The sequence below is a fragment of the Musa acuminata genome, chromosome BXJ3-4 (assembly GCF_036884655.1).
Source record: "Musa acuminata AAA Group cultivar baxijiao chromosome BXJ3-4, Cavendish_Baxijiao_AAA, whole genome shotgun sequence".
Classification (NCBI taxonomy): domain Eukaryota; kingdom Viridiplantae; phylum Streptophyta; class Magnoliopsida; order Zingiberales; family Musaceae; genus Musa; species Musa acuminata.
The window spans coordinates 47,871,577-47,887,024 of record NC_088352.1 but is presented as its reverse complement, the minus strand read 5'-3'; the positions used below and the strand labels follow the sequence as shown (position 1 = coordinate 47,887,024).

At 39.7% G+C, this 15,448-nt stretch overlaps 2 protein-coding genes across 3 annotated transcripts; one reads left to right on the top strand and one right to left on the bottom strand.

Annotated features, from left to right (window-relative positions):
- Positions 1–413: 413 nt before the first annotated feature.
- LOC135637007 (abscisic acid receptor PYL3-like) lies at positions 414–2,820 on the bottom strand. Its single transcript, XM_065149313.1, has 3 exons — positions 2,551–2,820; positions 1,897–2,112; positions 414–935 (listed from the first exon to the last, which is right to left on the bottom strand). The coding sequence occupies exons 1-3, from the start codon at positions 2,812–2,814 to the stop codon at positions 720–722; spliced, it is 696 nt and encodes a 231-aa protein (XP_065005385.1). The 5' UTR covers positions 2,815–2,820; the 3' UTR covers positions 414–719.
- An 8,278-nt stretch (positions 2,821–11,098) lies between these two features.
- LOC135635032 (uncharacterized) lies at positions 11,099–15,207 on the top strand. Of its 2 annotated transcripts, none has more exons than XM_065145835.1 (6): positions 11,099–11,254; positions 11,886–12,079; positions 12,779–13,061; positions 13,153–13,269; positions 13,971–14,140; positions 14,801–15,206. In XM_065145835.1, exons 2-6 carry the CDS (start codon positions 11,999–12,001, stop codon positions 14,975–14,977), a joined length of 828 nt encoding a protein of 275 aa, XP_065001907.1. In that variant the 5' UTR covers positions 11,099–11,254; positions 11,886–11,998; the 3' UTR covers positions 14,978–15,206. The 2 variants fall into 2 exon arrangements, with proteins under 2 accessions (XP_065001907.1, XP_065001908.1); XM_065145836.1 differs by lacking the exon at positions 11,099–11,254 and adding an exon at positions 11,276–11,418 and having other exon boundaries at positions 14,801–15,207.
- Positions 15,208–15,448: the final 241 nt, after the last annotated feature.

Below are 15,448 nucleotides of genomic sequence, written 5' to 3'. Positions count from 1 at the left end.
TGCAGACAACTTGAAATTTCTTGTGCTGAGACCTCATTGCCTCCCCCACAAGAGGCTCATGCAAAACATGGAGAAGTTTCTTGAAAGGCACCATAACTGCTTTTATTGATTCCACAGTGTGTCAGGATGACTTTAAAAAGGACATGTGATGGTCTTTCCCAGCCATATAAATTGGAGTAGGAAGGAGTCCCCATCAGATTTGTCACATGTAGCATGCATTATGCGTGCCACTGCAGACTGGCTGGTGGATAACAGTGGCCTTTTGGTCTACCAGCAATGCCAAAGCTGACAAATGTGCCATCCCACCTATATTAAAGAACTTCAAACTACTTGTTAGAATACCTCAGAGGAAGATAGAATGAGATTATCTACCTACAGAATCAAGCACTAGACAAAAATATGATGCAGCCAACTTAAAAAAGTCTCTGATCTATCTAGATAGATAGATATATATAGAAAGAAACATGTCGAATATTTACAATGACCCAATATAGCACTCAGGTAACTCAAGAAAAGAGTTGAATTCGCTCGATCCTAGGAACTATATTTCTACTTTGATATAGCCCTGAAGCTTTGCCTTCATCACTTAAAACCATACATATACTAATGCATAACCGAAGGGGAAGAAATAAGAAACAACCAGACTTTTGCAAAGCTTTCATAACGTCAGGGCCCTAAACCATGACTTGTGACTACCTCCATTACCTCCACCAGACAATTCAGAGGTCAACTGGCTCTGTGTAGTCTTGAAGAGCCAGGCGCTCGGATATTTCTGCCAGTGACTTGAGGTTGCATTTGATCAAGGCCTCCACAAAGTAGCAAGTCTCATCCTTGGTGTTCCCATCAGGCACATCCACTACGAACGATTCGATCACCAGCGTCCCAGGTTTCCCATCGATGGTCTCGGGATGGGCTGTTACGATGGATGAATAGTTCTGCATAGCCACAAAAAAAACAAGGCAGCTGATGGTCAACAGCATTTCATGAATTTTGTATGTATAATTCAATGTTTATACCACATTTCCAGCGGAACCACCAGATCAAACAAAAGAAGATAGATGATCAACAGTCTGAAACATCAACGGCAAACTAACAATTTAAGAAATAAGAATGGTTTTTATCATTAAGCAATTTTTGTAGTAGCTCAAAGGAACCGATCTCTACCCGGTAATAATACTCATCCGAAGCAACGTCACAGAGTTGATAGCTAAGACACATTCTTAGATGGATGAAGTGCAAACGAATCATAAAGCTTAGGCGGTGATACTGAAGTTGCCATTTAAGTCTTTACTATATGATCTTTAAGCAAAAATACAGCCAAAAAGTCTTCACTACATGACAACGTTAGCACCAAAGTCAAAACTAAGGAAGAAATTAAGCTCATATGGGGCATACATCGAAATAAATACATTAATAATTCACTGCAACAGAAGAAAAAATATTTCAGCAGTCTAAGATCACATGCCCCTTCCCTGACTGAGTCAAAAAGTCAGAAAAGATCCGTGCTTCCTCATTTGGGAACAGCAACTTTTCCTGAAAATACATGCTCCTCAGAAAGACAACTCTATGCTAATCCATCATTGCAAGAATTAAGCAAAGTCATGATATTATATATCATCGAGCACAAAAGCTTATCCAGATGCATGACAGTCGTGATAATTTCCCATGGTGCTCATCGAGAAGCAAACAGATGTTTCATTGCTACATCATCGACTAGCTACATAAAATTCTCTCGATTAAGCTCAAATCTGGCTGCAAATTAATGATCATGATGTGTGTTAATCAGAGGACAGTCTTATTTTTAGCAGAATAGAGGTTGCCATAACAAGAACAGAATGTAACAAGATGCAGTCAGCAAGGAACCAGGGATGAACGACAGTGAGAATATCGACAGACCTTAAGCCTGTGGTCCCCTCCGACGATCTTAAAGCTGAGAATGTGCTCAGTATCGTCGAGATGCTCCAACCTTTCAGTACTCGTGGTGGCAGGGAGCCCGGACTTTACATTCACCTCCCTCAACCTCCCAACCCCGAGATCCCCCTGCGCAATACACCTGCTTACAAAGGGCTTGTACTTCTGTGGTTCATCAAATTTCCTCACCAGAGACCACACCTACCAACATAAAAGCAAGAAACAATAACTCAAAGAATTAAAGTTTATGGTACAGCTCTATTCGTTAACTAAAGATAAAACCTTTACCATCAAACCCCTGTCAACAACAAAATGAGAGAAAGAGAGAGGGAGGCCAATCAATCTACAGCTGTATTTTCCTCCTTTTTTTGGGCTAACATGCTACATGATTCGTTTATCCAACACCCCAACATCATTTTTTTGAGGAAATACGGGTTGATTACCTCGTCGATTAGGTTTAGTGTGGAAGAAACTCTCCGAATCCCACACAAACAAGCAAGACCTGGAACAAATACTGCATCCGACTCTTGGAAACTAGAAGATTCGATCGTTTACAAGGAAGAAAAAGACTATCCGTTTGCAGAGTTGAGCACACCAAAGACGAGTCACAGAGAGGAACCAAGAGAAGAGGGATCTTACGAGGTGGACGGGGGCTCTGATGTGCCTGACGACGGCGGAGCTGCACTGATTCTCTTCGGGCTCGTGGCGGTGGAACGCCCTCACGTGCTCAGCCGCCACCGCCCGGCATCCGACGCCGGGAGGGTGCATCTCGTCGGCAAGCCGCCACGGCCGCGCTCCCCTCCCCGCCGCGACGCCAGTCCCGGTAATCTCCACCATGCTGCTTCGATTCAACGCACCGTGTCGCACCCAAATCGAGGACGCTCCCCAATCGCCTTCAATCATTCCCTCTCCACACACATATATTATCCAATACCTTACTCCACTCAACTAATGTAACCTCGAGATCCAAAGAATTTACGGAAAAGCTACCTGACGATGCTTCCTAGCTGGTGGCAAGGTGGCACAAAGGTAATTGTGTTCATCGCAAAGGGGTATCTGAATGTAACGTTTTCGTCCATTTCTGCCGCCAGATTCCGCCGCCACTTGATGTACAAATGACGGTGGCCGTCCATCCACGCGTCCGGTGGGCCGACGATTGGACGTGGTGGGTCCACCTCTTCCCGCTAGGGTTGGGGCCACCATCAATTCCACTAAATCAGGAGTATTAGTAGCATGGAGCTCGTTAAGGTCGTTGACCTATTTCTTATTACAAGATAATTGATTAGCTATTGATTAATTATCGGAATTATACCAATTAATCGATTCAATTTGAGAGTTTAATTATCATTATTGTATAAATTAATCATGTCCCATTCTGAGTTCCATCTTAGACAAAGATGTCTAAAAATTCAAGTACAGATTTGTTCCAAATATATATATATATATATATATATATATATATATATATATATATATATCATACCCGATAAAATATCAATTAAATATCAAAGTCATAACAATAAATGAAATATCTCCTAAAATATATTTTTATGATTATTACATTACATCATTAAACCATTAATGAATTGAGAGATAATACACAAAACTATCAGGAATATGGTTACATGACAATGATTTTATTAAGCTAAATTTTCCATCGATGATTCAACCTATTCATCGACGCCACGTTGCTAACTTGTGAGATTATACGTGTCAACCAAATAAGTGTGACATATCGGCGATCATGTTGGTATCACTTGCCATAGTTAAAAACTTTTTGCACAATTATAAATTAATAAGAGGATTAGATGTCACATTGTCACCACTAATACGAAAAATAATATAATAGAAACTTATCCCTCCCACTCTAAGTTGAATATGATTTTAATTTTAAAATTAAATGAGATATATATATTTATTCCAATGCTTTTTCAGAGCCCACCAATTCATCATGTCGGATTGGTGGAACAAATTCCCATCCATTTTCTTACCAAAAACTATCAGACGGATGGAATCGATTGGACCTTAGGATCATTCAATCATTCTCCTTTGGAACGAGTAAAGTCTGGTTGCAGTAAAGTGAAGGAAGCTCTTGTTCTGGATATGGATCTAATTGACAGGTGAATAAGTGAACTACTTGCACCAGCATCTCTCTTTCGTTTCCGACGTGATATGATATGATCGGCAGCATGACATGATATGATTGGCACTCCATGTTCGAAGCACCTCAAGCTTGCAGCATTTGATGGGGAAAAGGAAGGAAGGGTTGATTCATTAACCTATCGAGTCTAATTATGTATCAAGGCTTACATCAATGACATGCGGTTCTTCAATTCACCCATAGCATCACTATTCTTCTCCTTGTAATCAGTTGATGTCATCCGCGTAAACAAGGAGGTGATCCAACGATCTGGCTGAGAATTGGTCTCTCTCTCTCTTAGACAAATGCATGGAGAAGAATTCTGGTCCAATCTTAATCTGTCGATGCAAAAAGTTACAAGGAGAGAAGGATGATATTCTTGAACACATCATGATTCTCAGATATGGAAGAAAAGAGAGGATGAATTCTGACAACAAGGCACAAATCTGAGGCATCAAACAAGCATGGAAGGAACATGAGATCGAAGAGGGCTGCAGTTTTTGGCTTCAGCATTCCCCACGGTGTATCTGAACAGGTAAAAAGGAAAGATCGATGGGCTTCATCTTGTATGCTTTTGCTTTCAGATTGGATGAGCATTTGCAGCATCAAATCAACATTGTTGTAATTGATACTCATAGCATTCGACGATGTCGTTTGTACTAATTAAAATTCTTCTGCTTGTTCAGTGTATCATGCTACATAATCTTCAGAGATCGTAGGCATGGTATTATCGTTCCCAGTTCTTGCGATGAGGACAAATCTTAAGCACTGGTGTTCATTTTACATCACTAAGGACAATGACACAATGCAAGAAAGAGAGAGAAGCAATAAACAAACATGATAGTTCATTGACCAGAATTGCTGGGTTCTTATTTCATCTGATAAAGAGAGAGAGAGTAGTTTGGGATAGAACAACTGATCCCTATTAGAACTAAGAGACTAACGACAACCCAACAGTCTAATCCAGAGCTCCAATCTGGTGATGTTGGGACTCCGATGAGCTCGGAACCCCATGAGCTTGATGACATGGCGGAACGCAGGCATTCTGGGAGGAATTCAGCTGTGAGCTTGGAACCAATAACCAACCAAACGGAGGATGAAAGAGCAAGTGTGGAAGGTGTAAGGGTGACGCAGCTATCATGTTCTATCAATCTTCTTGATCTCCATGCAACTGGTCTCCAACCTCTCCTTCCCTTCGATCCTAAACCTCCGCTTCTTCTTGGTGAACACTCTGTCAACTATCGTATGTCTTGCTATATGCTTGATATCGTAGAATCTACAGAAAGTTCTCTTCGCTGCCGCTATAAACTGTCTCAAAGTAGCAAGCAGCAGCGCTCCTCCGGTGGTCAGTTTGATCACGTAGGCCACATCGTGAGGCCATGGAAGGTGACGTAAACGGGTCGAACAGTCCTCCACTTGTCGCACTTTTCTCGAGATTGTTAAAACACACACACACACACATATATATATATATATATATATATATATATATATATATATATATATATATATATATATAAAATAAGTGGGTGGTATTAAGATTATGGGTGGTGGTGGTTTCGATTCTAATTTCGACTCCAAATTGATGGAGATGAAGATGAAAAAAATTAAATTATTATCTATTTTAATAGAAGAAATTAAATTGTTAAAATTAAACGAAAAATAATTTTTTTCATACTTCATAATAATAATAATAATAATATGTCGGTTTGGGAGTGGATTGATCACCACGTCTTCCCGCCAAACTTCGAATTCTCTCCCCCTCTCTCGCTCGCTGGCGGTCGGCGGTAATGGCGGCCCCGTCCACCTTTCAAGAGAGGCTTCGGCAAATGGAAGCCACCCGAACCCAAAGGCTCGCCCTTCTTCGGGTTCACCTCTTTCCTCCACTCTCCATCCTCTCCGTCCTTTCCCACCAACCCTAACCCTAGCTCTGATCGTGATGGCTCCAGACCGAGAAGGAGATCCAGATCGCCAAGTCCCATCTGCTGTCCGAGAAGATCGAGGAGCTGCGGCGGGCGGAGCGGCGATGCCTTCTCTTGGAGCGGAGGAACGCGGAAATCGCCCACCGGATCCTCACCAACAGGACCCAGATCGATGCCGTCGACGCCCGGTACCAAGCCGCCGCCCGCGAGTACAGGCATGCTCTGATCTTTACCCCTTGTTTATTGATTGATTCTTGTACGAATTGTACGTTTCGATGGAGAGGTGGTTTCGGGGAGTAGGGACTTGAAGAGCGCGATTGAGGAGCTGGAAGAGAGGGAGAAGGAGAGGGACGGGTTTTATGCTGCGAACAGGGCGGAGATGGAGGAGTTCAAGGAGCGGCAGAGGAGGTTCGTTTCGGACACTCGCGAAGAGGTGCGGAAGCTGCGGGATTGGGTCTCGGAAGTAAGGTTCTTTTGCTCCTCTGTTTCTAATCCTAGAATTTTGGTTGGATGTTTCTCTTCTCACAGCATTCCATTTCTCAGATTTTGTACATGTAGAGTTAATTGCATAGGAATCCGATTGCACTATCAGTGAATGGTGCTTAAATGAAGAAAGCATATGCCATTCTTCGGCCTATGACAGCTTCTTTCCCCTCCCAAATAGAAAACTAAGATGATAGTACTCCATCCCGGATAATAAACAGTCCATTTCACATTGATCAAACCTCCTTATGCATGTTATTTCTTTTGTCATTCGTCAGTTTGGGATGCCAATCTAGGGTTCCTTGATTCTTTTAGCATCAAGATGGCCTATTAAAATAAATTGAGACCATAAAGTTGATAATCTTCATTGAATTGAGCGATAAAAAAATATAAGCATGGTAGCCGCGACAAGCTGATATCAGAAGCAAAACATTTAAAATCTTGTGCAAATATATCCAGGTAGTCAAATTTCATGCCAATTTATTATGTGCACCATTGCATCTCATCCTTTCAGAACTTTTGTTAAATCTCTGTCCACATTTTGTGCCACATTCTGTGTACTTAGGAAGTCCAATGATAGATTTCATTGAGAAAGATGCCTGGTTGAAGAAAATGTAGTCCAAATCTTTTCATGATCAAATTTGCAATTAAACAAGGAAATTTCAAGTAATGTTTATTCCAGGTAAACAAAGTTAAAACACTTATTGGTTTGATGGCCCTCTTCAAAGCTTAATGGCAGGACAAAGCCATGCAGTCAAACCAAACAATTGGGATGTTTTCTCTTTCTTGGTATCATGGTAGGTAACTAGAACTAAATATATTTTTAATTTATTTACTAGAACAACAAACGAAGGAGCATTACGTCTAAAGTTTTGTATTTGTTTCATATGTCATACATCCTATCAGTAACGTAGACTTTTTCTACATAATGTATGCTATTGCAGCTCAAATCATCTCTGAAACGCCTTCAAGGAAATGATGGATATCTCAATAATGCTAAGATTGCTGCTGCAGAGGCGAGAAAGTCTGAACTTTTAGCTGAAAAAGAGAAGCTGGATAAGAATTTAGCTTCAAGTTCCCATTTGAGAACGTTGTTGCAGAAACAACTACATAAAATGTTGATATCAAAAGATAGAGAAAATAATTCAACTACATTACTTAAGGATAAAGCTGAGAAATAACGACAAGGGTTGAGGTTGGTGCCGTTATCTCTTTGCTGCTGTCAACTTGAACTAGAATTATGCTCTTTTTCATTGTTACTAGTACTTGATGCAGCATGTCATTCAGGACTCCAACCCCATTGCCATTTCTAACCTTTATTAATTCTACATATCACTGTTTGGTTTTTATTGCAAGACATGTTTTCCTGAAAACAAGAAACAATTTTCTCATTAAAATTGTTCTAGTACTTCCATATCATATCTGGACAAGTTAGCACATCATGCAAGAGAGATTAGAACTTATCCTTGGATTCTTTTTTTTTTTTAAGAGTATCAGTATATAGTGGATCGAGCTTGATATTTGTCAAATATTCGGACTTTTGACTGCTTTGATCTTTTGACTAGATTATTAACACTGCTTCATCATGTTGCTGGAGCACCCTCATGCATCATTGTATCTGGTTTTTATCATATTTAACTGAATATCTAGTTATATTAATAATAGAGACTAATGTGCATATTGTTATTGTATAGAGCACTAAATATCTAGGCCATCTCATCCTGGCTCCACCTGACCATTAACTGAGAACCCTGTACATATCTGCTGAAGGAACCAATGTTGTCTACTCTTTTATTAGCTGTTTTATACACAACTATATAAGAATCAAACTTGTTCATAAGGTATTTGATGGCCTCCTGCTTTTGTTTTAAGTAAATTCTATTTCATCATGTTAGTATAACTATCAATCAGACTTGGGATAGTAACACGTTAGAGAAAACAAAACTCGTTTTTGACTTTGATGTTGAAGGAAGAGAAGACAAAACCTCTGGCTAAAATTTAAAACGTGGAATCATAAACACTTCAGAAGAAGACATGAGTCAAACGCTGTAGCATGGAATGATATTGTAGGCTAATAAACAATGAAGATAGTGAGAGCAGGTAGGAATTTTAATACTTAATTTTATGGTTAATTCATTAGTATCCTTCTGCGTGGAACGAGTTGTTCCACATCTCCTCCTGCCCTGTCGGCATAGTTGGTCTCAGTGTTATTTGTACTTGCATAGGTGCAGTCTTATACTGTTTATTTCCAAAGCCACCAATTGCGGTGGTTCCACTTGCTCAACGTGGGTGACGACATGAATTGTTTTGGATTTACCTAAGATGTTGATAATTATTCTTTTTGTAATCTATAGTTTTTCCTTTAAATCAAGAATTGATTGTTACTGCTCTTCACGGATTCTTCTTGCTCTCACCTTCTGATCTCTTTATAAGGAATCTGAACCAGGTCATGGATGCATGATAAGGATCTGAATTAAATAGAACAAGCTTGAATGTCTTTTCCTATACATATGATATGGAGACTTAGCTCATAGGTTTTGACTCACTTGCAACCCTAATGAGTAGATCAAACCTAGTTTTTTTTGTTGTTGTGTCAAAAACCTAATTCATAAATACTCTAAATACTAGCACATTTAAATTAAATCCAAGCGTCATCAAGGCCTATGCTTGTCATGGCTTTTCCTGTTCGGCTGTTCTTAATACCCCAGTTTATAGATTAAATAGCCTGAGAAGACTGTAAGGTCGTATGAATTAATGAATATACCCCAACTTGGTCAATATAGGATCATCTAAAACACATCATGTCCTATCAAAAACAATAAAACCTCATCTTCATAATAGAATGAAAGTGATTTATGGCAGTGTAAGAACAGGAAGAGGTGAGAGCTCATGGGTGTGATGAGGTGTGGTTGTATTGAAGTGAGTTTATATATGTGTTAGTGGTTGTGAGACATACAAACCTGTTTCTTTAAGCACTACCAAAGCAGAAAAGTAGTACTGAACAATAACTTGCTACAAAAAAATTACTGATTTCATGCAAAAGTTTTGTGGATTGATAACTTCTTTTATCCCTTAAAAGCAGATGTTGCTGATATCTGCCAGCTGCATTAGCCCCATGAGGCCCTATCTTGGAGAGCCAGAAGAAGCAAAGCATACTCGCAAGATTTGTTGAGCTCCTCTCCATGCCTCCTTTTAGCAGAAGTCATTTTTGGGCTTCAACCACACATGGAAAGGTGAGGGGATACCTTACCTTGTTACAGTGGGAGTAGTTGCTCAACTCAGCATGTACTCGAACTCTGAAGAACGCTTAGCATTTAGGTTTGGAAGAAGAAAGAGAGTACATAAAATCTACCAAATGGTTCAGTGAGTAAACCTACATCAACAGAAAGAAATCATAGCGAGAAGAAGAAGAAGTCCTCTCATCCCATTTCCTCGACATTGTTGTGTGAATACCAAGGTTTTCTACATGAGCAAGAGAGGATATGTTCTTACCTTTGTTTACTCCTCAGGGATGACTTCAAGCGCTGGTCTCCATCTACCACAGCTCGATCCATGCCTGGAAGTCTGTGACCTTTTAAGCCTTCTTACGGCCTCGGCAATCGTCCTCTCTTCGCCTTGGGCGCAGATGGCTAGCAGCTGAGCTGCCTCCTCCTTGGTGAGAACCACCTTCACTCTGGTGACACCCTGCTTCTCTCTCTCCTTCGTGTGCTTAGATGCTGGAAGATACGTTGAGTCCCTGCTTCCGCTGCAAGTTTGCGTAGGTTGCTTCGTTTTCCGCAACCAGTTTAGAGGGACATCGAGGAGCAAATTGAGCCCTCGCTTGGATTTGTTCGAGGGCTTCTGTGACATCTTGGCTTCATGAAACAAGCAAGGCAAAGGCAAGAAGTTCCCCATGCAGAGAGAGAGAGAGAGAGAGAGAGAGAGAGAGAGAGAGAGAGAGAGAGAGAGAGAGAGAGAGAGATGATGGTGGATAAGTTGAGGCCAAGTACATATAATGGGAAGCCAAGTTTGTAATTCTAAAGGAAATGATGTGTAGAATATGTGAAGGTTGGAATGTGTTATCAGAGAGGCTCTAACAACTCCAAATCTATCATTAACGAGGAGATCATCCGCTATAGACGCTGCAGAATATTGTACTCAGTATTCTCAACCTGATACAAAATTTTCTTTTGAATATATACATGGAAACATATAAATTAATTGACCAGCTCACTAGTAATGGTTTCAAACGATTAAATTAATCTACATATACGGAATGGACAAAAATGCCCAATAATTCGTATCCATAACAGGCTTTATCGATCAACTCAGTTTATTGATAGTATAGAATAGATCGACGAAGAGTTAACAAGGCGAACCGATGTTGGGCCAAGACTCCGTTCCAGTTCAGACCCGACCCAACATTTTCTGTGGTCCGAAATCAAAGCTGCTTATGAGCGGCGCACGCACGCGCACTGTCCTACCGGGTACGAAGTGGGGTAGGTTCTGAGAGTAATCGTTTCTTTTCTCTTTAAACCCTAAACCCATATCGATCTTTTCCAAAATAAGTAAATAAACATACAAATCAAATAAGATAGAAATTTGAGTTTGCTTGGGAATCTGCTTGTGGTCTCCATCCAAAAAGCGATTATAAATACCCCACGGAGGAAGCCCCCTCCCACCACAATTCCTGGTGGTTTTGGCTCTATCTCTCTCTCTCTCTCTCTCTCGGTTATACATAGGACGCAATCATTGATCTCCTCCGCCGACGCAAGATTTCTAAAAAGATCCTCTCTTGGAATCCGTCTATTGCTGCCGGGTTTGTTTCTTGAACCCTCTCTGGTAGGCTGTGACGGCGGGATTCCCGGTCGTTTCTTGGTTCTCTTTTAGATCGAAGCATTGATTCCTCTATGTTCTTCCTCTAAAGGCCCTATTTTCTTGGATTAGAGATCTCAAGGTCTCTTCCCTACTAATTCTACTAAGGTTATTCCAAAATCGATTGATCTTATGTAGATTGATCTTAAGAACTGGGTTTTTGGCAATCAATGGTTGTCTTTCTCTACGTGCTGTTGTGTTATCGTCGTTTTTATACGTAATTCCTTGTAAATTGTACGTGTTGTCGTGAGCACTTGAGGTCACGGTCTTTAACTAGTTATAATTAGTGTAAGGTAACTTTAGGTTATTTTTTTGTCCCTTAAGCTAATTTTTTGCACAATGTAAGTTTCGTTGTTCATGTGCGGTTTGTTCTTTCACGTTGTTGACCATGTAGTGACTATCATGTAGCGTTGATGTTTAAGCCACCGTTTTGTTTTTGGTTAACAGAAAATATGTGCAAAAATAGTTTCTTAATCTTTTTTGTTTTAATGCATGAAGTTCTTATTGTGATCTTAAATTAATTCCTTTTCTATTCTGAAGTACATCCAGAATTAATTGGTATTCTGTTTGAACAGCTAAGAGCAAAGTTTCCAAATCGAAATAAAAACTCATCGCAAGAATTCGTACGAAAAGAAGGCAGAAAAAATATTTTGTTGATCCTCTATCTTGTTGGAGATTCACTTTCAGCATGGATGTCGCATATCGACTATCTTGGGGCAATGTGTATCAGGAGATTGAAAAAATGTGCACGAGTAATAGTTTAGTTCAGGTTTGTGCCATTTATTTCAACTTTTGTGGTTTCTTTGACTTTTGAGTACATTTTTTCAGTACCTTCTGAGATAAATCTATTAAGTTTGATAAATATCTGGAGCAACAGAAAAACCCAGGTTTGTGTCATCTGTCTTAGTTTCAGTCATTTGTTTTGAGCATAGTCTTTCGGTAACAAATGAGAAAAAGCTATTTAAACTTGTACAGATTTTTGGGTCATTTATTTGTTCATTACAACAATAACAACAAGTCTGGTGTCCAAACTATTTGGGGTTGGGTTATGGATAGTTGACCGCCATTGAGCTTTTTGTAAAAGAAAAATTAGCTAAACTAAGGTCGATATGAGGTTTGATTTTAAGGTTTAATATGGGTTGAGTGAAAAATTATGATCCTATCCCTGATGTCACTCTTTGCATAATCTATTGTATTTTTTTTTGTCAAACTACTCTATCAAAATAGTGAAGGGCTATTTCTGTAAGGTGTAGGATCAGAATCTTGATTTTGATTATTACTATTTGGATTTTGAACATATTGCCAGAAGAGAATTCATGAAATTTTATTGTTTTATAAGGGTGTTTATGATATTATAACTATACAAGGTTTTTTTTGTGAAATTCTAGGCGACCCTCAGGGGCATGTGCAGAATTTTCCAAGCGAACTGACTTCTTCTGTGTGCCAATTATTTTTTTTGGTGGGACAGGCCGGTAAAGTTATCGCTGAGAAACTCGATCAGGCTGTGGGAGATTGGCTTGATCCTGATGCTTGTGTCTCTAATAAAGACACACAAGAAACTTATGAAGCTGAATCAAATGTTTTTGCGGATACACTAAATGAAAGTTCTGAGAATGCTTTACCTGTTGCTGAACCTCTTGCTGGCTGCCAAAATGATTCTCTATCAGATGATGAGGCCCTTAAATCTGCATCAGATCAAATTAATTCAATCAAGGAACTTGCTAGCTATATTTCACCAACTGGAGCATGTGGTATCTTTGCTGTTTGATTCTATGGTCTTTTCTTCTTTTTTCTCCTCTTTTTGTTCCCTTGCTTATCATATCCTTTGTCCTCTTCTGACAGATGTGAAAGAAAGCACTTCTATGTTACAGGATTTTACAACTCACATGGAGGAAAATGAATGTGAACAACAGATTGAAGATATTAAGTCACTTGTTTCTGAACAAGACATAGAAATTGGTATGTACTAAAATTTCTTCTTTTCTTGTTTTCCTAGCCCTTCTTATAAGGATGCTACTTGGAAAACTGTGTACCATGAATTGGATTATGAATTCTTATCCTGAAACCAAGTTTGCTTTTGTTTATTTTATTGATTTTCTAGCAGAAGTTCTAATGGTTCAGCTTAAGGTTATTAGTTTGGGTGGTGCATGGGGTGCCATCTGGCTACTAGAATGAAACATATTGGCATATTGAGCCATGCTGTTGCTTGGCACATGTTGGTCTGGAGGTGGACTTATTGTGGGTGAAAAGGGGGAAAAAATGAGAGAAGAAGATAGAAGGAAAGAGGAAAAAAGAAACAGGGTCAAAAGACTGTTGTCTGGTCAGAACAGTTATTAGGGCCAGGTGGAGTGTCTCTCCATCATGGTGGTCTCTGGTGAGGTCCTGGCTGTGGTTGCCTTGTCAACTCTCGGTTGTAGTCTTGTCTCATGAAAATTGATACTGGAAGGACTGTGAACCAAAATAAAGGTTTGAGAAAGCCATCAATCCCTCTGAATGTTATTAAATGCTAGAGTACCCAAATTTGTTTCTGTGTGAACAATTAAATGTTCTTTGTTATGTTGTTCCCTTTTCTGGAGGTGAAGTTGCATGGCAACAAAACTGAAATTGTTGCTTTTGCCAACCATTTGGCATTTGCATTACCTTATCGTGCTTTTTCTCAGGGGTTTCAGAGAGCTCCCACAGGGAAGACATGTGGAACAACATGCATGTTCTTGATCTGAAATCTGAAGACTTCCAGGATGTAGATCTTCATGATAGCTGGGAGGATGATGATGAAGACTATGACCTTGTTTTGGCCTCGTATCATGAACCGAGGAAGATGTCATGCAAGGTAATTAGAAGCTTGCATAGACAACAATCTATTTTTACCTTCTCTTGGCTATATGTTTAAACTGTTGCATGAAACATCATGGAACTAGTTAATCACCAAATCCATTTTCTTGTTTGAATAGTCTAACAGCGAAACCCAGTTTTTGTTTCTTGGTTTTATGTCATGACCAGCATATGTTGGCCTCACATTTTGATTGTGGTATTGGATTACTCAGGGCTGTAAAACCATTGTAGGTAAGGTCTTGCATTTCCCAGTTGATATTCTTCCAAAGATGTTTGTAGGTCTGTGTAATCCCTGTAGCTAATGTCATGCATCTCCAACTTACAGCTACTGATTACTTGGCTGCCTGTTGCCCTGGTTGATCTCTTTTCTTCAAATATCTATGTTTCTATACCAAGTGCTGACAAATATGTGACTGAATGAGACACAAGGATGAATGTAACATATGGTTAAATTTATTACCTTGAATGTGACCTAAACACCGTTTACCACCTTCACATCAGAACAGATCCTTTATGGACACGGTGGGACTTTGTGGACAGTCGGTCAAATAAATTGCACCGAGCCTTCTTGCCGTATTCTAATATTGGAAATCTGAACTTTAGTATTTAGAGAAGTTTTTGTTGTTGCACTCAGTAACTGATGTTTTGTCTTTCACAGAAAAAAGTCGTTGCCTTATTTATTTCAAAATTACGAATGTTGAGCCATTACAAGAAGGCTGGTACCTCCTGCCGTGATCTCAATGCCCAAAAGCAACGTGCACGAGGAGTCCGCTCATCATCAGATTCTGAGAAGGGTTCTAATCGTGACTTGGAGTCTGAATGGGAACTCCTATAGATTAAACAGTCATTTCTTTCCACGTCGTGCCAGAAGATTGTCGTCTACCGTAGTCAATGATTGCTAGAGGAAACTTGATGGCCATATCTATTCACCAAAAAAAAAAAAACATCCATTTTTATTAGCAACTACCTGCGCTGCTAAATTTTGTCCATATGAGTGAATATTTTTAGATGCATTCTTGTGTAAATTCTCATTATACATAGTTTCATTATGAAATGTGTTGATAGTTCTTTAGCAAAATCGTGTTGCTGCATTGTTTCTGTATGCCTATTTGCATTCTGGCAAAGCACAAAAGGTTCATTCCTTGTTGCTTCAGCAATCACCTCTGTTACAGGTGCCATGACTCAGGAAAATGCATCAGCTTCCTGCTACTGCCTTGCTTGTGTGCCATACATAAATAGCGACCGAGACAGATCAAACCAAGTCTCAGTGCTGTTCTCTAATGCAGCTCTCGATGGTTATTAGTGA